At 45.1% G+C, this 25,908-nt stretch overlaps 1 protein-coding gene across 17 annotated transcripts in view; it reads left to right on the plus strand.

The window, feature by feature from the left end:
* TANC2 (tetratricopeptide repeat, ankyrin repeat and coiled-coil containing 2) overlaps positions 1-25,908 on the plus strand; it is a gene marked incomplete at its 3' end in the record, with an annotated part of 279,985 nt that overhangs the window by 147,849 nt on the left and 106,228 nt on the right. For 12 of the 17 annotated variants that reach the window (XM_082779048.1, XM_082779047.1, XM_082779046.1 and 9 more), the window contains 2 exons: positions 5,617-5,727; positions 23,200-23,348. In XM_082779048.1, the coding sequence (XP_082635174.1) occupies positions 5,617-5,727; positions 23,200-23,348 (260 nt within the window). The remainder of the gene's footprint in view (positions 1-5,616; positions 5,728-23,199; positions 23,349-25,908) is intronic. The other 5 variants (XM_082779037.1, XM_082779040.1, XM_082779043.1 and 2 more) reach the window with 1 other exon arrangement.

Raw genomic sequence — 25,908 nt, forward strand, 5'->3', positions numbered from 1 at the left:
GTTTTTGTACAAATAAATATAACTTCCCTTCTAGTAGGGCAGAGGAGGGTTCAAAGCATTGCTGAAAATCAGCAGTTCTTGGTGTCTACGGAAGGGAGAGGACAAAAAGCTGAGTGGAGTTTGAGCCCCACCATGGTGGAGCAAAGCGAGTGAGCTTTGGCGTGTGGCTGCGTTGTGCTTGTATTCCTCCTGAATCCCGTGTGTGTGTCCCAGCAAGCCGTGGTGACTTGTGTCACCGGTCCCAGGAGAGGCTCCCAGCCTGGTCCTTGCTGCTCAGCCCACCCTTGATGCTGTGGAGGAGCAGTTGGCCATCCTCGAGCCTGGTGCCCAGACGGATCGGTTTGTTCTGACCCGTATGGGTGTCAGCGCACACACAGGGGCAGGTATCTGCACCGCAGGCAAACCGTGGAGTTAATTAGTTCAGATCCGCTGAAATGATCTGAAAAAGCGCCTGGAACACTTTGTTCAATCAGGTCAGAAGATGCTAAGAGCCCTTTTTTGTGTGCGCGCATGTGAAACATTCATTGCAGAGCTGAGCCTGAATTCGGTAGATGAAGCCTTTTGCTAATCCATGATAATTTCCTTTTATCAATGCTTTTTAATATAAAGGAACCCTTTTTTAATTAAAATGCTAACTCATCTATAAATTACATGACAATGAAGTGGTAACAGAGAGAATGCAATAGAATTAGGATGCTCGGTGGGCTGAAGTGGAAAACAATGCTAATAGAGATAAAATGATTACTCGGGAAGAATAAATGCACGCTGTTGGTTCTTTGTTGTATTTTTATTTGGTAGCAGATTGAATTCTTGACACTGTTCGCAGAGAGCAACAGAATTGATCCCAGTACTCATTGCAGCTGTGAAAAAGGACGAGCCATCAGCAGCTCCTGGTACCCGAAGTGTTTGTTGGGTGCGAGAGGAGCGTGTTGACAGCAGGCAGTGAGAGTGGCCGCGTTGGGCAGCTCTCCCCCGCCACTTACTCCAGCCCCAGCCCCCTGCTCCTTGGAGCTGACTTCCCCAGGTGCCCCACAGAGACCTAGTCTCCCAGTCCAAGCAGTATCACAGGAGATTTCTGTTCCTCAGGTGGGCATCCTTCAAGGTACTCTGAATTTTTAGAGTGACTTCTGTTGCATCCATCTTCAGCCTGCTCAGCTGCAGCCTCTAATAAAATATTTTGCCTAGAGTTAGTTTAAAAGTGCTCCACTCCAGTTCTGTGCTGGTTGTACATACGTTTGCTTATGTGTGCTTTTTCATTTCTATCAGAAGAGCAGTTTCAAACATTTTTCCAAAAATAAGTACACAATTTTTAAATTGAATTACAGCAGCAGGCTCATGTCTGCTATAAAGACTGATCTTCAGACGTCTGTGACAGCATTGTACTTACAGTGTCCTTGTGGATATTAAGGAGAATTAGCATGAAAACAGAAGGAAATAATTTCTGTCTTTTCCCCCTCTGGAAGACAGACCACCTGCTGCAGAAAGTGTCATAAATGAGCCATCTAATTAAACTTTCTGAATGCTTACCCTGGTAATTGTTTTGCATTCCGCGGTTAACTCCTATCCTAGAAGTACCATCGCTTCAAGACAAAAAATTCCTGTCAAAGTCGAATGAGAATTTGATTGGCACTGAAGGAAGGCTTTGCAGCTTTGCTCGACTGACTTGGGTACCGGTGGGGATTAATTGCACTGAGAACTGCAGGAACCGGCCTCGAAAATGTGCAGTATTTGTTTTAAATAACTTCCCTAGCTATTTACATCAGAGTTCCTACACCTGTAGTAGCAAGCCTGGTCCCATATGACACCAATGCTGCGTTTGTCACTGAGTCCTTGGGTGTAGGATGGGCCCGTGGAAGGTCCATACAGAGGCTGCTCTCCTCTGCTTCTGGACACAAACATTGGAGCCTGGCTGACCCAAATGAAGGTTTTTGCAACTGAGCTACCCGTCATTGGGAAGTGTTTCTGAATTAGATGTGCGTTTTGCTGTTCTGGAAGGACATCGTTAGTAACTCCCGAGCCCTTCACCTAATTTGGTATTACTTACGCTGCTCCCTGCTCAAAACATCCTTTGTGTGACCAGGAAAGCTGCTTCGATGCTCTTTAATGCCCAGGCTCAGTCTGGTTCTTACAGCAAATCTGATGGAAATAAGAGGCCTAATGGACAGAGGCAGGTGTAGCATACTTCGAATAATTTTTCCATGCTTCTGTTAGGATTTACCCTACGTGCTAAATGCTAATCCTGTGACTTTGATCACAAGATTTCACTGTGGTCATGGGAGCACGTTCAGGACATAGGCAAACTCTTGTGCACGTCACTTTGGCAAAAAAGGTCAAACACTTGACTAAACACTTTAACACTTGGCTAAAAAATGCCAAAACAGGTTTCTGAGATGATGGTGTTGCCATTTGCTATTTCTTCCAGTAGAAAAGTAATGCCCAGATCTGAGCCTGCCAGGGTAATCTTCCTTTGGACCGAAGACGGGAGCGCTCCACTCCTCTGCGGGGAAATCCTCCTTCGTGTAATCGGGTTACATATGAGTGAGGGCTTTATTTTTGGTCTTTTTAATGTTAAGAACATCTGAAATGAAAGGAACTAGTGTGCTGTGGCTCTTCCCTGGTACACAGTTACCCTGAGAAGATTTTATTGACTGGAGCCTTTTAAACGCAACTTGGTTTTGAGTCATGTTGACACAGCACATCTTGTCTTCTGGTACCATGCATTTTCAAGACTTATGTCACTGTTTTTAGGGAATAAAAACATAAATACTATAAATTGCCTTGTATGACTGAAGAAGTAGTACAGCAAGAAGCAATCATTTAGATAATAATAGGTTCCTCATTATCCTGGAAACTTAAAATGGTGGATGGGATCGGCTTGTAGGATTCGTGAGCTGATGGCTTATGCTGCCCTAGGTCAGGTGTTGACTCAAGGCAGGAATTAATGGGGTGAATGCTGGGCAGCCCGTTGGTGAGGGGCAGCAGAGACCCAGAGCAGATGCAGACGTGGGATGTGGGCGAGTTCCTTCTTGTGGATGGGCTGGAGCTGCCAGGCTGCGAGCAGAGGTGCAGGAGGGTGGGCTTCCATGGCAGGAAAGGTGGAGGTTTAATTATTTCCTAGGGATTACTAAAAAAAGACCAATCGTGAATCAACTGTATCTTAAAAAATGTACTTAATCTGAATAATTACAGCGTTGCCTTGCTTTCAGTGTTAAGGTTTTACGTACTTTTTGCCTGTTCTTCAGGATAAACACCCCAAGCATGCAGGTTGTGCACCTTTGGAAACCTTCAATTCATTTCTCTTCAGGTCCATGCAGTAAAGCAGAGTAGTTGGCATCGCCAGCCCTTCCTGTTTGTATATTTTTTCCTTCTTCTTTGGGTCAGTGACTCAAGTTTAGAGCAAAACCTTCTGGTGATGACCCCATTGCAGTCATTAACATTTTGACCTATGAGAACCAGCTACATTGGGTATTTTGGTATTTGTTTTGAGTTGAGCGTTGCTCGAGCATCCCATCAGATGGTCTGCGGTTCTAGCGTTAGCCAGAAACAATAAAGAAAGAAAAGATGAGCTATTTCCAGTTTATATTATAAAAATGACGGTTACTGGGGCGGTGATAAAACAACTGAAACAAACTTATCTGCTAGGATAATTGCAAATGAAATGCCAGTAAATCGGTCTGTGCAGAATTATTATTCCCAACAACTTTGGTGCCAGAGTCATAATCTTCCCACTATTGATGTGTTTTCATTACGTTGGTATCTGCTACAAGATCATCACAGCAAATAATTTTTCCACTGGCATTGGCCGATTTGCAAGCTGATAGGGTTTTTGTGCGTGCGTGCATGTTTGGTATTTATGGGTTTGGTTATAATCAGCGGGCTGGTGGTGGTGAGCAGCGGGTTGTGCTTGTGCAAGCCGGGCTGGGCTGAGCACCCCTGCTCCTGCCTCCAGCACCCTGCAGCCTCGGCGCCTTCGGTGCTGCGAGGGAGGCAGGGGCTGGGGGCCTCGGGGGGCTGCGAGCCCCCCTTATCTCCACCAGGCGCTTACATTCCTGCTGCCTGGCACGGCTCGTCTTACACCGGCCCCTGCAGAGCCTGGAGGGGAGCGTGCTTTAAATATACCTAATGGTCACGCCGTGTTTTCTCGTGCAAAGTGATAGCGTGGTGCCTCTTCTCACGTCGCATCGGGTCTCCCGGGAGCGGTGCTTAGGGGAAGGGGAGTCAGGAGGGTTGTTCAGCACCTATTTTGGTACAGGGAGTGGGATCTGATATATTTTGGTAGAGGGAGTGAGATCTGGATATATTCAGCCTCAGAGGGACTTCTGTTGACAAACCACACCATCAGCTCCATCTTCTTTTCCCCACCCTCTTTCTAAAAATCACCATGGTCACTCAGGTACCATCTCAGCAGGCGAGAGCAAGCGAGCTGTGCGCAGCCTCGCTGCTGCCCCATCGTCAGAATTGCGGATCCGTTTCCAGCTGCAGGGGACTGTTGGCTGTGTGCAGTCTCCTTAAAAGCCAGAGATTTATTGCTGCCTCAGAGGTCATCGCTTGACCTGTTGAGCTTTTATTGCAGGAGATGCATGAGAACAAACGTCCCCCCATCCTTAGGTTCAGATCCCAAATTTAATTTTCAGGACAGAGAACTATAAATATAAATTATGTAAATCGAGGCTATTATACTGAGAACCGCAGAGGCATGAAGCATACTGACCCATGATACAGTTTTTAGAGCAGCTTTTCAAATTAGCCTTTCACTTTAATGGGCATGTGAGTTTAACTTTGAAATGCAATACAATAATCTCTGCATATAACTTACTCCCCAGTTCTATTTCCTTGGTCTGGCAGGAATATCTGTTTAAAAACTTAGTAATAAAGGCATTTTAGAAGTTGTTATTTTATTGCAAAAGGTGCATAGAGCTTTCTTTCAGAATTCAGACCATTCAAACATGCAGAAAAATCACATTTCTCTAGCACTAGTGCTCAATGCTGGTTTGTTACAGACAGAGTTTTACCTTTCCCCTGCTCTTTCTTTAATTCTCTTGAATCTTTTCTGGATTTGCAAGGATAAAAGTGAAGCGCTTGGGTTTTGTCTTCTTGGGCAGCATTAGTTGTAGTCCAGTCACTCACATTGAATACCAAATCTGTTTGGTCAGACATTCAGGATGTTTCAAAATTGAAATTTTTTGTTCAGAGGAAACAATTACCGAAGCCAAAATTTGTGTATTCATTTTAGATATTTATAGTTAAATATCTGAAACCCTAACGGGCTCTGTTACCTCTCTGTGATCTTAGCCCTTCTGTAGTTGCTGAATGCAGGCCCATTTGCTTCCTATAAAAAATTTTATTAAACAAAGTAGGAAAGAAAAAAGGAAGTGTTTAAGAGTATCAAGAATGTGCCTCGATACTCGCACGCTTTAAAGACTGTGCAGTTTGAAAGTTTTAACAAGAGCCATCTCCTTTGTAAAGAATGCAGATAATTTTTTTTCTGGCAAAAAAAAAAAAAGGGTAACCTGATATGAGTCTGACAGTGTCGTTTAGTTAAGTGCTTCCATCTGTTGCTTGCTATTTCCCTTACTCATGACCTCTCTTTCTTTCTCCCCCCCTCCTTCTCCTTAGCCCCTTTGAGGAAAGCAAAGTTTGTTGAGAGCCCTCGAATCCCAGAATCTGAGCTTGGCTCACCAACACTTTCTTCAGCCCAGAAACTGGACGTTGATGCATACTGCCCTGGTAAGCCGCATGCGAAGGGTCTGTGTTGCGAGGGAGAGCCGGCACTTCCAGCCCAGGAGGCTTTTAAATGGCATACGGCTCCTTTTGGTAGCTGCTTGATTGGACCTGCCCCAGCCCAATTTTGGTGACTTGGAAACCCAAATAAGCGTTAGTTTCTAACTGATGCCCATTTACATTTGGTGCTTGTGGTCGTGTGCGCGTTCCAGGCTAGCCTTGTGGCCACTCTTAGAATAATGTAGAAGATCTAGAGAGTTGGATTTAAGTAGATAAAAATGATCCAATAAACACACTACTTTAAATTTAATTTTTAATTATGGTTTTCAGAGAGGTTGGGATAAAAACACGTTTCAGAGATACCGTTCTATCAATTGATGCGAAATGGTGTAACCTTGTTTACCTACGTGCAAAAAATACTGCTTTTCTGTTTTTTTAAGGAATAGCTTCCAATTTATGCATCCTGTAGTAATTGTTCTTAAAAGCATACGTCTTGGTGGAGGCCTCTGGAGAGCGCTGGTCGAAACATAAATAGAAGTGGGTCGTGGCTCTCCCTGGCTTAACCCCGTGTTCGTCTGGCTGCTCGGGCAGGCAGTTGCGTAAATATCATCAAGCCCAGACAGACCTCATGCAGATGTGCGAATGCCGTTAAATCTTTATTTAGCTGCGTCTTGCTGCGAGCTCGGTATCAAATCCCAAATTCTTCCTGGCTTGGCGAAGCGGTGGGGGAGGCTGGGGCAGAGGTGTCACACCTGGAGGAGGCCATGCCCAGAGCAGCGGGAGGAGGTTTTTAATTTTTTTGCTGAGTTCTGCCATTTCCTCTCCAGGCTTTCACTGGTTTATGAACCAAAGGGACTCGTGTTTTGCCATGGATAGAGGAAAAGGATGTCAAGTGTTTTGGGATGGAGTTGTAAATCCGTGAAATGTTCCTTTTTGGTCTGTAGCTGTGGTAGAGGAGGTTGTACGAATAAATGGTTCTCTGAAATCAGGGTATCGCTTCTGTCTGTGCATCCTGAGTCTGAAGAGTATTAGTATTCACAGTTGGAGGAATTAATTGAATGGTGTCCAGATTTTGAGTGCGGGCTTTCTTTAATGCGTTTTGTTTGAAAGAGGGGGTATCTTAGAAAAAAGGCAGTCCCTGTGCTTGAAAATACCTCCTTTGAGGCCAGGGTTGCTGTGAAAAGCTCTCTTTCTTTTCCAATGATCATGAATTACAATTAAAATTTTGCTGTTGCAGCCCTTTCTTCTTTTAACTGAATAGCTTCAACTGTCATGTTTGTAATCGTTAATAATTATAAACTTCTTATGATTGCATCCACAGAGAATTATAATTGAATTGTAAATTTGGCTTAAAAGCATAAATTCCACATTGCCCTATCTCGTCGTACGTCTTGCAGACGTGTGTGTGTGTGTGTGTGCCTCGCCTCCTGCCCCCGGCTTCCTTTGCCAGCATGGTTTGAAGGTGCAGGCATCCTCCCGAAGCCCACAGCCCAGCAGCAGGCGGTGACAGTGGCATCTGCTTTTTTTTGCCTTTTGATCTCCTCCTCTTGCTGACAGCGTAGTGATCTTAAAGGAAAAGTGGAGTTTCCTAGTGCCTTGAAGCGTCATTAAAGAAACATGAAGCATCATTAAGAAAAAAAGGAGAGAGCAAGAGAGCGACTTGCCGCAGTAGGTGCTGGTGAGCAACACGGACTTGGAGCAAAGGCAGAAATCTGGGCTTCCAGGAGGTTCCCCAAGGTGCCTGGGTGCCAGAGCGGCCTTGTGGAGCCTGGCCGCACAGTCCCTGTATGTTTGGCACTGAGCAGTGAAGCTGGCATTTGTCGAGGTCCAGAGGCTGCAGTTTCTGAAGCACCACGCCAGGCTGATGTTAGAGGTAACCGGCAGGTGAAGAGGGAAGAGAGGAGCCCGCTGGGGAAGGATTGCTGAAGCTGTTCATGGAGGAGGTTGGTGGGATGCACCGTTTCCTCTTGCAGTCCTGCAGATCGTTCCTTCTTCGCCATGCCCAGCGAGGAACCTGTGAGCAGTAACTCCATGCAGATTGGCCCTTTGCTGTGGAACAAACTGGAGGGAGCTCAGGGGATGAGATCCTCGAAGGAGGCAGGTGGCTGAGAAGGAGTCTTGTGTAAAGAAGGAAAGAAGCAACAAAGATCTGGATGAACCCGTGGGGACTTTGAGCACCGTCACAGTATCCAGCTCCTGATGGGAAGGGATGAATCCCACTCGGGACGGTGGTGAAGCCAACAGGCATTGCTTGTAATCAGCTTTCTAAGGAATTACAGCTCCTTTCCTCAAAGCTAGTCGTGCTGCAACCTTCTTCTGTGGGGTGTGTGTCCAGTGAAGGACATGAGCAGGCAGTGCTAAATGCTGAGTGTCTCCAGGAAAAAGAAGTTGGAGGAATGAAGCTCGAAGTTAAAACAAGAAAAAGAATAAAGTTGGAGATATGCTAGAGCCTAGCAATTGAGTGGAGGTGGAGTGGTTGTAAAGTGATCCCTGACAAGTAATGTAATTAATTATACACTTAAAGGCAGTTTAAAACACTAAATAGCAACGAAGAGAGAACATTATCTACTCTGCATATAGAAATGATTATTTCAATTTGAGATGCCTAGAGATGAAATTTTGCTCAATGCTAAAATGTTTATTTTAAGGCTCGAGGCACATTTCAGCACATTTCGGGGAGGTGGTTTCCTCAGCAACCATTGTTCCACCGCTTGGCCTCTCCTGCTGCTGCGGGGAATTATTTCTTTTGACATGTTGCAGTGTGAATCAGTGTACGAGATGATGCACGTTAGAGATTCAACACTCAAGGAAGGAGAGAGAATAATAAAGTGGCTGGTATTTTTGAGGGAACTTCTAGTAGAAAGGACATAGTAAAGATTTAAGCTTGTCATACGAGGTTTTAGAAAGCCATATTCTTTGGTGTGCCCAAAGAAGGCAATTCGATTCTGTAAGATGGATTTAATCTATTTACGTGAAAGCAGAAAGTGCCCCACATCTTGCGGTTGTTTGGTTTAAGATGATGTCAAAAAATTCATCTGTGACTTTGAGGAACACATTTATCTCAATTGTATTACTGTAGCTCATTTTGCAATCACGGCGGTCATTTAGAGTTGAACCCTGCCCGTTTTGACTTGGGGTAGGCAAGGTGGAGAAGTTGTTGCTTGTTTTTTTACTTAGCATTGACTCTGTAAGGAGAGCCTGAGAGGCGGTGGATCCGTCCGTCCTCCCTCCCTGTTCCTGCTCAGACCTGGCAGTACCTTTGGGCAGAGCAGCTCCCATTTTCCTTCTTGTCAAACATAGCGGCTGTGGCACCACACTCACAGCCATCGCCTCTCTGCAGGCAGGACAACGTGGCAGAGCAGGATCTGACCTTCAAACCTCTGTTACTCAGCAGTTCAGAACTTTTTTGTGATGGTCTGGTGATTCACAATTTAATCTGTAATATTTTTATCACATCTCACTCTGTAGAGGTGGCACAAGCAGGGGATGGTGCACTGGCTACCTGGTTCTGCTTCACTCTTCATCACAGGGCGTTTTTCTTTGTGCTGCTTTTTGTTTTAAGCATAGCATCTAAAACACGTGCGTGTTTTGACTTACAAGCGCTTAGGAAACCTACTGGAAGCAGTCTGAGATGGATGGTGCTTTCAGGTAATTGCTTTTTCTCTTAGATCCGCATTTGCAGTTGCATTTCATGTGATTTATTACCTTGCCATTACGTTTCAAAGGCTAAGTATGTTATGACATAATCTTTTACTGTGATTAAATTCTTCTTTGGAAATTTTGGGACACAAAACTGTCTGGTCAGTGGGTGTCTGCTTGTTCCACGCAAAGCTGGCAGGTGTCTGCTTCCATTCCTAAGGGAGTTAGGTACCACCTAACTAACTGCTGCCATCACAGCGCTGTTGTTTCCATTCATCTCATTGCTTCTTTTTCTCCCTCTTTGGTTAAAGTATCTCTGGGGTTGACATCTGCTTGCTTCCACTTCTTTCTTTTCATTGTGTAAAAATGTCTAGTTTTCATTTTACGCAAACCATGCACTTCTCTTAAACACCACCAGGACATTTTTCAGGTGTCAGAGAAAGCCCTTCAACAGGGAAGGGGTGAGGCAGAGCTGTGCTCACATTACTTGTGGTGAAAAGGCAACAAGCCAAAATAAAACATAAGAATAAGCCAAAAAGAAAACCCCCAAACAAAAAGTCATCTGGCAGGATCCTTGTCCAACCTCGGTCATATTAGCCAGTGCTGGGCTGGGAGGAAGGCCGGGGAATAATCAAACAAACCGTGGCCTGACAAATGGTTTTGCTGTTGAGTCTTGTGGCTGTCCCAGCGTTCTCAAGCCCACTGACCTGAAGGGAATGGGAAATCGTTGCGATCGGCCCTAATTGCAGCAGAACGGTGGCAATTCCCTGCGTCGGTTGCTATGGGAGCCATCGACTTCTCCGTGCTTCTTCTGGGAGCGCAGCGCTGTTCGGAGATGGAAACGGCCTCAAAATAAACCCGGCTGTGATCCTGAGTCTGTGATAAGAATAGCGACAGCATGGTTAGGGTTTGAGGAGTGTCTGCTTGGGATCAGCCCCAGGGCACTCGCTGTTATGTACAGATAGGCCTAGAGGGGCCTTCAGGCACGTGGGAGGCAGCAGCTTTGGGAAGAGGCCTGGGGTTGCACTTTGGGGTTTGTGGAGCCAGTCTCCTCATCATGGGGGCTCCAGTAGAGCTGGACATAACAGGAATTCCTTATACTATGTTTTAACTGTTCACTGAGTTCAGATAACACGGTATTCCTGAAGCTTCCTGATGTGATCTGCAAACTGTCAGCTTCCCCTTACAGCCTTGGATTTGCTTTCAGATATCTGGGGAAAAAAAAAAGGGGAAGGAAACAGCTTTAGGAGATCCAAAATCTGTTCTTATGAAGAACTGTCCAACTTCAGAGAGTTGCAGTGACTGCCAAAGCACCTTATCTACAAGGTGCTTGAAGTGTGTTTCACATCAGCTGCTCCAGCGGCGGGGTTCCCTGCAGCTCAGCACCTTGGGCTGGGCCCGTCTGGATGGATCAAACAAGTTGTTTCACCTCGTCAGCCAGGAGTGCTTCCCTTTCCTTCCTCTACTGGGAAATGGTAACTTCTTTGTGCTAACACTTCGGCTTAGTGAATATTTGTAGCTTTCTGTCTTGCCAGTAAGTAAATATGTACCCAAGCAAACTGGCCCTGTTGACTTTGAAGCCGTCGGCGATGGGCCTACAAGGATGTGTGTAAAAGCCTCCTCTTTTTCACATCTGAGCAGACATGACACTTAATATCACACTTTGCAGTATGCAGGGAGCATCAGAGACCTTCCCTGTACTGTGTTCTTAACCTATGCGTTGCTGATGGACAAAGGCAAGGTCAGGCTCTGCATAGAATGAGCGACTCCCTGCAGAGGAGTTTCCTCTTCTAGTATATTATTTCCTAAAACAAGGGACAAGGGCAGCCTGCACCGGTGCTCCCAAATACCACAACATGTGCAGAATGGCTGTGAACGTGTGATGGCCTGTGACGCAGAGACACCCGAGTTGTGTGGATTAGTTGGGAACAAGTCGTGTCAGGAGGCTGTCAGGTGTCCTCAGCAGCGTGGGCTGCTTGGTTTTGCTCCAGTGTTGTGTCCTGATGGCCACCCATGCTGCTGAGCTGTCTTTCGGTGTTGGGCATTGTGCCATAACTGCAAGTAAAACTGAGGATTCAATAAACTCGGATTGTTCCAGTGGGTGGTGTAGATGGGACAAGCGCAGGTCTCAGAGCCTCGACCCAGCATGGGTCTCCACACTGGCCCAGGAGTCCTTGCACGCTCAAATGCCCTCTTATCACATCATCTGCCCATGGCTCCGTCTTCAGCTCCATGGTTGGCCTGACACACACAGCTGTACAACAAAATTACCTCTTACAGATGGGACAAAGGCACAGCTAATAGTGACGTCCTCGTATATTTCAGGAGGGTCACGGCCCTTATAATGAGGGAGAACTTTTTCAGAATTTCAGCCTAAAGTAACTTCAGTTCTGGCTTAGATAAAAGGACACTGATTTAGCTCTAGCCTGACGTGTATGGCAAAGGTACAAAATATCCTGCCTCAAGTCAAAACGTCAGTCGTATTCAGAGGTTGGAGTGGAATTTTTTTTGCAGCGTAGGTAACAGGTAATGCAGGTCTCCATGCTTCTCTTCTGCTTAATCTCTTTTCGACTATTTTGTACACTTGGCCATCAGAGGGATCAGTTGCCTGTATCATCTTACTGGAAACGCGAGCTGGTTGCCCAGATCCTGCTCTAGGATCGCAGTTTTGCTGACAGCAGGTACGACGTGCCTTCTGAGCCTCCAGCGGGGTGCTGCTCTCTTGCTGCTGAAGATGTGGTTGTTGTCACTGCCCTCGTGAAGTGTCACAGGAGGCTGCTCACACTCTCACTTCTATAATTATCAGCCGTATCCAAACCAAAATCTTTATCCCCGGATTGTCCTTTCTTGGGCAGAAAAGACCCGTCGATACTTGCAGTTGTGGGAAGGCACTACATGTCAATTTAGATTTATGAAGCCATCTCAGCTTTTGTTCATCTTGTGGTAATTCCGATTCCACTCTGCATCTGTCAAACTGAATTAAATGCGCACTGCCATGTGTTCGGTGTTTGCCACGAGGGCAGTGTCTGCAGGTCCCAGGGCAGTGGCAGCCCTGACCCGTCTGTGACCGTGCTGTCCTGTGTCTTCAGGGCTCCCGCCTGCAATCTGTCGGTGTCGTTACACGAGCCTAATCCTTCATCTTAGCTCCTGAGCTGCCCGTTTCCTCAGGAGTTATTCAAGCTGTGGTTAATTTAGAGTTAGCCTCAACCTTTGGAGTTTATGCCTGTCATAAGTGGAAATACTGGGACCCTGAGAGGGAGGGAGGAAATAATGGTAGGTGGGCTTCTTGGTCATGACTGCCAATTAGTCGTCCCTTTTCCTTCTGACTTGGATATTTCTTCCCAAATACTCTGCAGTCTAGAAGAAGTGATCAATAATTCTACTCTCTTTGTTCCTGATGTCAGTTTTGAGGCAGTATTAGTTGGTTTCAACTTTTGTGGAGGCAAAAAGTGAATATTCGCTTTACCAGCTCCAAAGATAATAGGAGGGTAGATGTATTTGTGGAAAACTGCTCAATCCTTGTAAGAGCTTGGTTCCCATGTCATAATGGTTGCATGAATCCGATGGATGCTTTCTTTGTCCCTTAACCAAAAGGCACTTGAACTCCAGGGATGCTATGGAGAGCTTCTCATAAGGGAAAATATGCAGTGCTCTGAAAGCCACACCATTACTTCTGCTCTCTTACCAGTTGCCTTGACTTCCTATCACTCTTCGGGACTGCAGAACAAGGACTTCTTTATTCTTTTCCAGTGTGAATATTGTTCCCGTTGCTGTAATTTGTTTTGATCATCAGTATTCTCCCCATCCTATCTGTTCCTTTCTCTTGGTCAGCACAGCTGCACTTTTGTGCTGAAAAAAGGAGATCAATTTGCTCATAACCTCCCGCAACCACTGCCTGCAGGTGGATTGCCTACTGTATTAAGCAGACTTTTGGACATTTGATGTCACTAATTATTTGAACTTCTAATCGTTTGAAAGATAATTACTTTGAATCCAAACATGAAAAATTTGGGCCAGCTGCCAGCTGGAAAGGGCAGATAGCTCACGGCCTTGCTGGAAAGCATTGATTTTACCACTGCATCTTCAAGGCCCTCCAGAGGCCTGTCGCTTACTGCAGGCTCCAAAATGGTTGTCTTTGGTCTGAAATTGCAGCAGTCTTCCTCAAACTCCTCCATTTGTTCCCGAGTTTCCTGCTGGGTTCTCTTCTTGGCACCTGTTTTGGTTGCCTGACGGGAGGAGATGCAGCGATGTGCGAGGTTACGTGGGCGCTGTGGTTCTGCCTTCCCCTGTTAGCTAACTTCAGCGTTGGACTTCCACCCAAATGACCTGAGTAAAATTGCAGCTCTTGCCCTGTGTAACTTAACCATGCTGAGAGGATGGCTGGTGGATCGGATTCTGAGTTGTGTAAGGCCTTCATTGATATGGCTTACATTTTGGAGAAAAAACAAGTATTAAATGGATCTCATCAGAATGGGCAACGGGGTCTTACCGCTCTATTAGGTGCTGAAGGGTTGTTGATTAGAGACCCCAGGTATTGGTTGCATTTGAAAATAACACCAAAAAGCATGGAAAATTCTCTGTTGCATTTGCAGTTGTTCCTGAAATCATCTAGTTTTGTGAAAGTCCATGTGAGTACAGGAAGCAACAGAGGTGCTCGTTGCAGTAACGAATACAGAGCTGTATGATCAGCTCATTTTAGTAACTCACAGTTTACAATTCTGCCAACATGAGTAAGTACTAATAAGTCAGAATCATCCAATAATGTTTTTATACTTGATGCTCTAATAGCTGGTGATTGTAGATTATTCATCTCTGTCACAGCTTCTGTATCCAAACCTCACTTTTGAAATCCCAGGAATCTAATGGCAGTAGGTTTGGGAGACTGTTGTTTATGACCTAAAGGCTAAGGTCATGATTAGGTCTGATTTGCCTTGAATAACATTTATTCGGGAAAAGTGCTAACATATCAGCTGTAGGCAAAAGAAGGTCTTGGTGCCGTCCGTGTCTCCCCTCACTCTCACAAACCCACAGCCTCCCATTTAACAGCAGTCAGTGGCTGCAGCATCTCTCCTTGATGTAACTAAAGTTATAGCTCCCTGCACGCTGATTGTGTTTTGACCAGGCAGAGCTACCTCGCAAGAAGAAAGGACACCTGTAAAAGTCCTCTCTGCAATTTCTTTCTCCCCAAGGAATCAAATGCTGGGACCATGGCTGGATGCGACAGAATGGATTCTCAGTGGCCTCTGCCACTCTTGCAGCAGCCGAGGGCAGAAATGAGCATGGTTTTGGAGGTGAACACCTAGGTCAATTTTATGCAGTAGCAGCAATGTGTTCTGCACACACAAGTATGCTTCTGAAAGTTCCCTGCCGCCCTGCTTGTGCCACCCACGTGTGAGGCGCTGCTGGCCCCCGCCTGCTTCCCATGCAGGCATCGTTGTCGTGCTGGGAGCTGTGCATCTCCGCCATCCCTGCCAGAGCTGGGCAATTCCCCAAACGGCAGGAGGAGAGGATTTGTCCAGGCTTCTGCTGGAGCTGTGTGTAGTCCAGTTGACTGTTGGCACCATTAGCTTATTTGTGCTTCATCCCCAAAATAAAGCTTCTTACCAAAGCTGCCAGATAGCAAAGCCAGCTACTGCTGTTCGTTTGCTTCCCAGCAGTGGCGTGTAACGTGCGTTCGTGAGGTTTGTGTCAGATTTACCACGTGAAAAATTGTAAGAGAAGAGAATATGAGAGGTTTTGGGAAGCAGTTGCGGAAATTCAAAAAGTATTTTGGGTGGATTGTGAGAAACATGCCTAATGTAGCAAAATAAATACACAGAATAATATTGGATTATATTGCTCAGATTTTAGCAAACATAATATTCAAAGGGAGTGGTTGTTCTTTTTTGATTGTGAATCTTAAAAAGGAAAAACAAAAAGCAAACAAAAGCCCCCAACCAACCCAGGACATCTCTTTATTAATAGGAGTATAAGAGCTCATCCCCAAATATGGCTGGAATAAAAGGTCAGCTCAGAGAGCTAAAAGATAAATAGTAAATAACTGTATTTAGGGGTCAAGGCCTTTCTTCAGACAGTGCTCGATGAGAGGGTCTGTGTTCGGAGATGGGAGAGCAGAGCCACGTTTAGGATCAGGTGATGTGCCCAAGATAATATGCCAAAACTGTGAGGGACGGACGAATTGCATCTCTGCTCTGCATCGGCGGAGGGCTTGCTGCCTCTGTCATTTTGTCTTTGCTGTTTTAAAGAGCTCGGGAACCTGTTCAGAGAGCTAAATGTAATCTTGCTTTTAGGAAATGTTCCGTATACCCAGGATCCCATTTATGGTAATTGTGGCCTTTTTAAAAGGATGTTTAGTGATTGATTGAGTGTCCTCTTATTTCCTCCATTCTCTTTTCTTCAGGAGGTAAATGAGAGCTGAAATCCAAGGAAATTCTCCCCCAAATAGGAGTACAGAGGGTTTTTTTCAAATCTAGAACACGAAATACATTGAAATAGATTTGATGATAGCATTGAAATTGCATTTGTTGCCTGTCTGTGGCTCGGTAGGGCTTCTGCTTAAAAAAATGACTGTCTTTCTGGCAGTGTGCTTGAAGGAACACACAAGGACATCCATAGCAGTGGGGAGAGCTGGTTAGGAAGCAGTTCTTGTACGTGGTGCCGAGGAGAATTTCTCGTTTAAATTTCTCAGAGCAGACATCTGTGGAACTTGTGCAAGTCGTAATGGTGGGAAGTAACGGTGAGAACTGCAGCAAAGGAGAAAGGCAGCTTGTTACGGGAAGGCTGGCAACAAGCAGCAAGCCCCTGAAGCTGCAGAGGCAGAGCAGGGCACGGAGGCTGCGGGTTGGGGCAGAGCTGCACTTGGAGCACTTCTCTACTTCAAAGGCAGGGGTTTTGGCCAGCCGGAGGTCACAGCTGAAGAGCAAGATAGATTTATAGTCCTAATTACAGAGTTATCGATTCCAGCGCAGATTTTGGTTGCCTGTTTGCTCTGTTGCATTGCAACTTGTGATGAACCAGCACAGAGGGACAGACAGACTTCGCCTGGCGCCTGGCTGGGTACGATTTTGTTGGTGGGAATGTTTCCCCTTGCTCTTTCAGAAATAAAACTAAGTATGAAAAGAGCAGCAGCATGAAAATATGCATTAAAGCAATGCATCTGATGCAGTCTTCATCCCGTATTGGTTACATTTTGAAAAATCTCTTCTCGATGTAAGCAAGAGTAATGAAAAAGCCTTTCCTTTAATACCGAGATTAGGGGAATATGCAGAAATGGTCAAGGGCATTTGCCAAATATAGCTCAAGTATATCCAGAATAACTTAAAGCAGATGTACATAATAATGGGACAGATTTGGGTCACATGGAGAAAGGCAAGTCTTTGGATAACACTCTATGGTTATGTAATTGAAGATCAAAATCGTAAATGGCATCGTTTATTTCTGGCAGTCCATAGGTGCTCAGTCTTTGCATGCAACTGTTCTATTTTTTTCCTTGCTAATTTTGAGGATTTTTGATTGTTAAAACAAATCATTCATATTCAGGCAAATTCTGTGATGGGTGCCACTAGGCGAGCTGTTACCCAGTGCTTCTCATTAGACACTCGCTGAAGAAGACTTCAGATGTAATTTCAATTATTTTCAGTCTACTTTTGGAATGAAAAGTGTAACCAGTACAGCAAAACCATTCTGTGGAGCAAAGACATGGTTAGTTTCTTGCAAGGGTGCTACCCTCTGTCATTCATCTGCAAGATTAGACAATGGTAGCTATCAAACAAGGCACAGAATTGCAAAATAGATCATAAAGAAATTTCATTTGGTTTTAAGGAATTGCAGCTGAAATGTGTAAATGTGTGGCAGATTTCATTACAGGAATTGAAAGAACTAAACAGAAACAGTATTTTAGAATGATAATGTTCAGAGCCGTGCATTTTGAATGCTTTCTTGAAAAGAGCAAACCTAATACACTGTGCTTATGAGATTGTAGATTTGATTTCCAAGGAAATGTTGTGAACATTTATGAACACTTATGAACCCTCCCTGGAGAGAAAAAAAAAAAAAAAAAAAAGACAAAAAAAAATAACAAGAAGCAAGCTGAACGCCCCTGCTTTTGTCAGGGATGCTTCCCAAGATCAACTGTGGCCAGGGTGGTAGCAGGGATCTGCCAGGATCCATGCAATTGCTGCTGAAGGGTCTAAATCAGGCAGGTCCTGGCGTGGATCGCAGAGGTCCTGAGACATAGATGAGATGGCTCGAATTGTTTGAAAGGAAGAATTGGAGGTGTTAAATTGCTTGACAAGCTCAGGTTATAAAGTTTTTGCAGTTCAGTAAAATAATTTATTAACTCGAAGGGATGGCAGAAGTAGCTGGAGAGGATGGAGATGTGCACTTCTGAGGTTTGGTAGAACTCTGGAAGCTGAATTATTAAAGAAAAAAAAGCTGTGCGCGCGCCTTAGGTACCTACGCTCTTTTTGAAGCATCTAAATCATTGAGGGCTGGGTTTAATTATTTATTATTGTTAATTGCTTGGGTGTAATAGTTGAAAATGGTTCTCACGCTGTCAAAGCAGTTAAGAGCCCTTTGCCAGACGTGTCCCCGATGGTTGCTCAGTCTCCTCGTATGGCCTCAGCTCCTTCTCTGCCCTTTCCCTCGATGCCCCGGGGGCTCTTGGTGACCTTGCTGCTGCGGCCATCGATCGCGGAGCCTGGTGCTCCATCCTCGGCCTCCCCGGCCTCTGCTGCCCCAACCTCGCTCCTGGCCTCCACAAGGGTCAACGCTGAAGCCCAGCGACCTTCCGGAGCCCTCATCTAATGAGCCTGCTGTTTGTCTCTTGGCCCATCTGATCCTCTTTTGGCATCCCTTCCAGTATAATGCAATCCAGAAGTAAAATAAATAATAGTTTAATATATAGACACACATATAGATGGATATATAAAAATAATATAAATAAATAAATCACAGCGTGCTCTTCATGGGCTAGAGATGACGAAAAGCACAACTTCCATTCTCATTTCTTGTTTCTTTTACTTTGTTTTCTGGTCTCAGAGTAATTAAGCCACAATTATGTTGGATTTTCAATCTTTTCTCCGGTACCGTTAAGTCCAGACTTAGCAGCGTAGCAGGGTTAACTGGAATGTGTACTGTGTGTGTGTGTGGCTGGTACTGGTTTGGGATTTTTCCCCTTCCCTGTGGCTTTATTGGTAAGGAATTGGAAGTTGTTGCTGGGCTGATTTAATATTTTTTTCCTGTTCTTTTCCACTTCTGAATCGCTGTGCATTCAGCAGTGTTAAGACTGCAGCACTGTGATTTATGGTTTTCAGCATTCTTCCAAGCCGAGAGATAAAAATGCCAGATAGCCTAAACACGTGTAGTATTTTAATCTAAAAGGACAAACTGTTTCACATCTCTGTGTAGGAGCCTTTATTTATTTCTGTCATATAATGCTGCCGTTACCTGTCTCTTCCGAAGATTAAGGATTAAGAGAAAGCAGTCTCCTTCAGTCTGTTTTTTTGTTGTTGTTGTTGCTTTACTGAAAATTGGATTGCCTATTTCATGTGGCCTTCCGAATATTCTTCCTTTGCTTTCTGTTTTGAAGATATCTTTTATTTATGGAAAGGTCACTATGAAAGAATCTGAATGTCTTATTTTCGACTTCATTTATTTTTGCAGTGTAAAGTAAGGCAGTTTGCTTACATTTTTCTTCCCCAAAACAATCCCCGTGCTGTTTGGACAAATTACCTCTCCTTCCAACTAGGCTACAGCTTTTGAGACTAATCTATCTCGGAGCTGAGGGTGTTCATGGATTTTTATTTATGTTATTAGAAATAAGCAATTCACCGCAGTGTGTTTTGCTCCGTGGGCTGCATCTGTGATTAAAGTCCTTGGACCAGCGGCACACATCAGTAAATCTCTCTTGGTTTTGACTCTGATTTCAGTACCTGAAATGCTGACTCCGAGCTTGGAGCACTTGTTTTAAAATTACCCGTGACAAAATCCAAGTGGGTAAAAGTTGCTCTATTAAGTTCCAGGCTGCAGAGGGAAATCATTTTTAGTAAGATTCTGGAAAATCATTTATCGTGTGGGGATCTGCCAATGCAACAGTGTGTGCAAAGACAACGTAATCAGGAGGAATCTCGTGTCCAGCTAAACTCCAATACAGGTGAGGAGGCTCGGGTTAGCCAAGCACGTGCCGGTTGCAGTGGGTCCCCCTGCCTTGGACCCACGGCCAGCTCAGTGCAGCTGGGCTGAACAAGAAAAGCCTCTTGCTTAAAACCAAACAAGAAATAAACGACTCAACCAGCTAACCGAAGATGTCAGCTGTCATAAAAATGCGAGTTTCGCCGTCTGATGGCCGCTGGGAGACCAGCGGGGGCCCAGGCAGGTAGGAAGAGGCAGCTGAGGAGCGCGGCAGCAGCCCAGCTCACCCCATTCCCTGCAAAAAAGCTTTCCTTTGTTATTTGTGTGTGTATGTATATATATCTACGTGTATATACATGAATACCCACCTTCTGTTGAACAAGGACACCAAGGTGCAGTCCCTCAAACTCCTTCGAACACTTCGGCACGTCCAATGAAGCAGGGAGTTAAGATTTTTTTACTTGTTGAAAATTCCTGGCGTTGAGCATTTCAGGAAGGCTTTTAACATGACTTAATGTTTATGCAGAAGCGTACGACTTGATGTAGCCCAACGCAGCGGCCCCAGACCACGAACCACACTGTGATCTCTCGAATCCGCTCCCTGATTGCCTTCAGGTTGGCGTGTGCGCAGCCCAGCACCTCGCTTCTGGGCACTGAGACGCTCGCAGTCGTGTGTTGGAGCTGGCTGTAGGGCTTGGTTTGAGCTGCTGCAGTTCATTACAGCAGCACGGTGTCAGAAGAGCTAAAAATACCGTGGGCCAATTCTGCTCTCGACTGTGCGCTCAGATTTCCCCAGTGAGGTCGGGGAACCAAATGCGCTCAAGTGTGCCTAAAATGTGGCTGCAGCATTAGCTGGATAGCGCGCGGTGCGGGGAAGAAGTTATGCCCTCTCTTTGAACTTGGAGAGCGAGTATTAGCTCTTACTGTCAACTTTGCAAGGCAACTTACAGCTTCTTTCCATAATACCCATTCACAGGCCTCTTGGAGCGGCTCTGTCTCTTCTTTGACACTCAATTAAACAACTGCACTTATTTTTAAAGTCCTAAAACCAAAAGGCATAATAATCCGGTACAGTGGTGCTTTGCTGAAGTTCAAAGTTATCTGCACTTTGAAAGCCCCATTATAATAAAATAATTGATAGTTCTGCACTAAGTGGGATGCTCTCAGAGCTCAGCTCCTTCAGCTGCTGCTCTCTGTCTTGTGTCTGGCCGGGGAATTAGGGCTGCAGTCACGGCTGCTGCCTCTGCATGACGCTGCACCTTTTCGTGCAGGGACCTGAGATGAGCATATAATTTTATTTTAGAGGTAAAAGACAGCTTGTGCCCCTTGGAGATGCTTTAGGGATGGTGCGGACATGGTTAAACCCAGCCTCACAGGAGCAAATTGTGCTGTTTGTTTTGAGAGCGGTTCCTGACACTGAGCAGAATTCGGCTGACTCTGCCCAGCCGGCCCCGATGTAGCCTGTAAATAAATCGCTCTCGAGTCTGAAATAACACATTTCAAACTGAAGACTTCAGTCTTGCTTGCTGGCCTGCTGGACCCGTTCCCTGCGAGTGGCCTGGCCTGGCACAAGCCCGCACGGCGCGTCCTTGGCAAGCAGCGCAGCTCGGCCGCCTCTTCGTGAGCACCATTCCAGAAACTTGGTTTTCTTCATAAGCTTCACAGAATGAAAGTATGGCTGAGGTTGGAAGGGACCTCTGGAGATCACCTGCTCCAACCCCATGCCAAGCAGGGTCCCCTGGAGCATGCTGCACAGGATCCCAGCGGTGGCTTAGACGCAGGAACCTGGACTGAGCGCTTTTCCCCATGCCTCACTGCAGTGGTCCCATGTGAAGGATTTACAGTCAGCTCTTCCCTAATTTTAGACCAGTACTGCAGGAAATTGGAGGTCCCACCAGGTGCTGTACAGAGCAGAAGGAAGCTCTCAGACGTGCACAGCTCTTGCTCTGACCTTTTACTTTCTGAGGAGCAAAAGTGAGCATGGTTTGAGGATCGTTAATGTGCTCTGAAACCAGCATGGGGGATGCACAAGAAACTTTCAGTAATTACAAACTGAGCCATATCCTACATATAGATATCTAGGATAAATTCCAAAGCCGACTTTTTTTTTTTTTTTAAAGCAAAAATAACCTTGGAAATCAGAGTCCATATACTTTTCATTTTACGTAAATGTATCTGTTCTGAATTTGACTCCCCAGGATGGTAAATGCCCACAGATTGAATGTGGGTGGTCAGCAGTTCAGAAAAATTGGGCCATCCATCTAAATTTGTCTCTATCTTAAACCTATCCTATTCACGTCAGCGTTGTATAAAGCAGTACAATAGGGATTCAGTAACTTAGAAGCCAACTTCTGTTATCATGCTCCATAATCCACTTTCATAATGGTGAAGTCACCGTTTAAGGACTGCTTTGGATGCTGATCTGCCAAAGCTGGCGGCGTTTCTGGATGCTGACTGTCGTGTGAGATGCTCCAGGGTTTCTGATGTGCCGTGGTATGGGTGAGACACCAAGAAATTGCTGTAAGCTTCTGTGAGATGCACATTTGGAGGCTAAATGGGAATTTCTGGAAGCAGCTGGCTTGAATTTACTGAGGTCTTGTACGTATCCCAGATTCTGTGATTTGTGGTTTTCAGTTACAGTTATCAAAAAGTTATATTTAAAGCAACATCTTTCTGCTGTAGCTCCAGGCTGAGTGCTGGAGCACCCCCAAGCCAGGACAGAGCTGGGAAGCAGAGATCGGCTCTTTTCCAGATTGTACATTATCAGATGAATAATTAACTGTAGACTAATTGCAAATCCTAATTAGTCTCCTACAACTGCGCTAAACACAGTATTGCTTCAGTGTAACATGGAAAGAACTTGACCTTCAGGCTTTAATGATAACACTGCTGCCGTGCGGGCAGCGAGGAACTTGACTTTCAGAACCTGACTTACCTTGGGATGCTACGGATCAAAAAACCTCCAACGTTTTTTGACAGAGAAACTTCTGGAAAAAAATCATCTGGAATTCTGCTTTTTAACTTATTTTTTGTACGTGGTGGGGATTTGACAGGTGGATTTTATGTTGTGTTGTAGCCCATACTGTGGCTGCACAAGGAGGCTTGGTCTGTGGAGCCCCGTGCTTTCCACATAACCTTGAGCACGTCAGAGCCAGCGATGATAATGGTCGATGCACGTGGGTTTTCTGTCCCGTTCTTTGCCATTAACCACTCGGTAGCGTGGGTTTGCTGCTGAGCATCTCGTTTAGTGCTGTGGGAACAGGAGAATGAGATGGCACGTGCAGTGTTGAATTCACTGCGGGTAACTGGAGGCAGCTTCTGTGTGAGAGGAAAGGGGGAGCGCTCTCCTTCTCGATTGTTCTTTCCAGGAAATCTCAGTTCCTGGCTGGCTGTGTTACTGCTGGTGCAGGGAAAGAGAGATGAATGTGCTTGCTTCCATATCAGGTACTACAAATACAACGAGCAATGAGAGGAGAACTAACAGCCAGAGTTAGAAGAAACATGTATTGATAGTTGGAGCAATGCAAAACCTAAAATTAATGATCAATAAATAACATTAAGACAGACTTGAATGATGTGAATAACCTCGAAACCCGGGTGCAGAAGTTACAGTGTGAAAAGTTAGCTGTGTTTTTTTGCTAAAAACACTGAACAATAGCCAAGAGCAACAGTTCCTGTCTAAATCCGTGTGTTCCTCTTCCTGTTTAGGTGACGCTGAGCAGGAGCTGGGACCCCCTCCATCCGTAGATGAGGCAGCAAACACACTCATGACTCGCCTGGGCTTCCTCCTCGGAGAGAAAGTCACGGAGGTACAGCCAGGGCCCCAGTACAGCATGGAGGTGCAGGACGAGAACCAGGTACAGCAGCTCCTCCGCTCTTCCTCGGTTTTACAGCAGTAACTGGCTGGGCTCTGATCAGAATGCAGCATGGGAGATAGTGGTTATTTTCTAATTATATGGCAGCTGAGTGTCTCATAATGGTGAAATGATTGTTGTGAGGTAGAAGGTTGTATCTCCTTGTTAAACAATGAATCATCATTACACTGCAGCAGTACATGTTTCAGGGATCAGCTGCTCCTGTGTGAAACAGCTTCTGTTGTTTTTCTGTTTCTGCAAATGTTGTAGGAGTGGGCAGCGTTTCTAATCAGATTACAGTGATCAAAATAATCTGTACTTCCATGGCATCTTGTGTGCAATATTTCAAAAGCATTTTAGCAGTGTTGCATAAAGACTCACTATGTCTCTAGGAAGTACAGGTAAGTAATAATATTATTTTACAGATAGTCACAGATTTTGCTCTTTTCTTGCCTAGCAAGATGAGTTCATGCTTGAAAATCGATAGAGAAAGCAGATCATAAAACCTTTGTTGTGATTGAACTTGCTACATCCTCTTTGGTGGCTGCAAAGCAGAACAGCAAAAAGGTCAGGGTCATGGCTACAATGTCAATTTTGTGGAATCTGCCTGAGTTTCTTCCTGCCCCTCCTCAGCCTTGGGCAATACGCCCACTTCCATCAGCGTTGATAAAATGAGAATGAAACTAGGGGACAGTTTTTTGGTTTGATTTTTCCGTCAGCTAGAAGGACAGTCCAGCGTGTGGTGCAACAAGGCAAAACTCAGGAGCCCAGCTGCAATTCTCTCTCCTTTTACCAGTCTTTGTGTGACTCTGCATGACTCCATCTCTGTTTTAGATATCCAACATAGGCACATTTCAGAGGATCCAACTGACAGTCCTGAATTCCCTAAAAGAGTCAATAACAAGTGGCAGCCATAAAGGTAGTCCTGGCATTAAAGCTCGATGCCCGTCATGGCCATAGGAAGCTTGGTGCCCCTCGGCAGGAGGCAAAGGGCTCCCCCAAGCCCAGCACAAGAGCCGGGGGTGCTCCTGGTGCAGGAGGCTCTAGGTCCTATGCCCCAGACTGAACCAAGTGATTTTTGGTCTTCCATCACCTACATGGCCCAAGGGATTAATATGTAAGATGCTTGAACGCCAAGAAATGAGTTCTTGTATTTTTTTTTTTCCTTTAACACATTCATTAAGCTTTTAATGATTTCATTCAATTTTTTATGCAAGTTTGGTGGATTTGAAATGTACTTTACTATACATTGTGCTAGAAAATGTACTTTTAACAGGCACCTATTTGAACTGAATACTTCAAAGCCCAGCAGAGCTTTCTACTATAAATGGCTCCTTTTGTTGTTGCCTTTTGACAAAAATTAAAATCCCATCTTTTCTCTAAAGTAAAAGATGTCTTTGGAGAATAAATAAAAGAAAAATCTAAAGAGAAACAGCGGAGAGTTGTCCTCTAAAATAGATTGATATCTTGGGCTGTGTGCTAATTTTTGCATGAAAAAGTTTTGCAAGGCCTTTGAATGCTATTCATGTGCTGGAGAAGATAAAGAGAGGCCGGTTCCTCAATTACCGAGTTAATTCTTTTTCTTTCTTTGTGAGCCTCTCCTGCTGCCAGCACTCGCCTTGAATGGCACAGCACTTGAGGTTGGCAGTGACCTCTGGAGGGCATCGCATCTTGCCGCCCGCTCCCACCGGGCTGGCTTCAAAGCCGCACCGTGCTGCTCGGGGCTTGTCCAGCCGAGGCTCAACAATCTCCATGGATGGAGACTCGACGAGCTCTCAGGGCAACCTGTTCCAGTCCTTGATGCCTCCAGCTGTGAAGGGCTTTTTTCTTCTAGCTGGTAGAAAATTTCCTTGCTACAACCTGCGGCTGTAGTCTGTTGTCCTTCGCAGTTCAGAGAAGAACGGGGCTGTCTTCTCTCTAACCCCCTGCTGACCGTGGAGGTTTTCAGCTCTCCCCAGGTGCAATTTGGCCTTCTCCAGGCTGAAGAAACCCAGCTCCTTCGGCCTCTCCTTCAAACCTCTCCGACTCCTTCCCAAATTGATTTCTTCAGCCACCACGCTTCAAGGGGTGTTGAAAATCATGCAGAAAGACGTTTATGGGATTTGCAAAGATTAATTCTTCCAGTAATCATTGATTAATTAAAACCTGATTGACTACTAGTTTGCACTTGAATTTAAAAATGAGAACAATTTTCTAGGTTTTCATGCATTAATTTACATGGCCTGGGCAAAGAAATGTTCTTTGTATAAAAAGCTGGGACTTGGCTGCTGCTTGTTATTCTAACCATGCTTTGCCTTCTGAAGCGAGAAAATAATTATTTGCAATCTCACCGGTGCTGAGCTAAAGTGAAGATACGGAGTAGAGGTGTTTTCACTAAAACTGCCCCAATCTGTAAATCGGCGCATTCCATTTTCATTCAATTGCCTTATTTTGAATATGTCAAAGGATATATTCTCTAATCCAGATTGCTATGAAATTGCATGTCTTATGGGCTGTCTCTTTCTTAATCACGCTTTCCTTAATGAGAGATCACAAATGCCAAAGAATAAATCCTTTTTCTCCT

Source organism: Aythya marila (assembly GCF_965140915.1).
Source record: "Aythya marila genome assembly, chromosome: 25".
NCBI classification, from domain to species: domain Eukaryota; kingdom Metazoa; phylum Chordata; class Aves; order Anseriformes; family Anatidae; genus Aythya; species Aythya marila.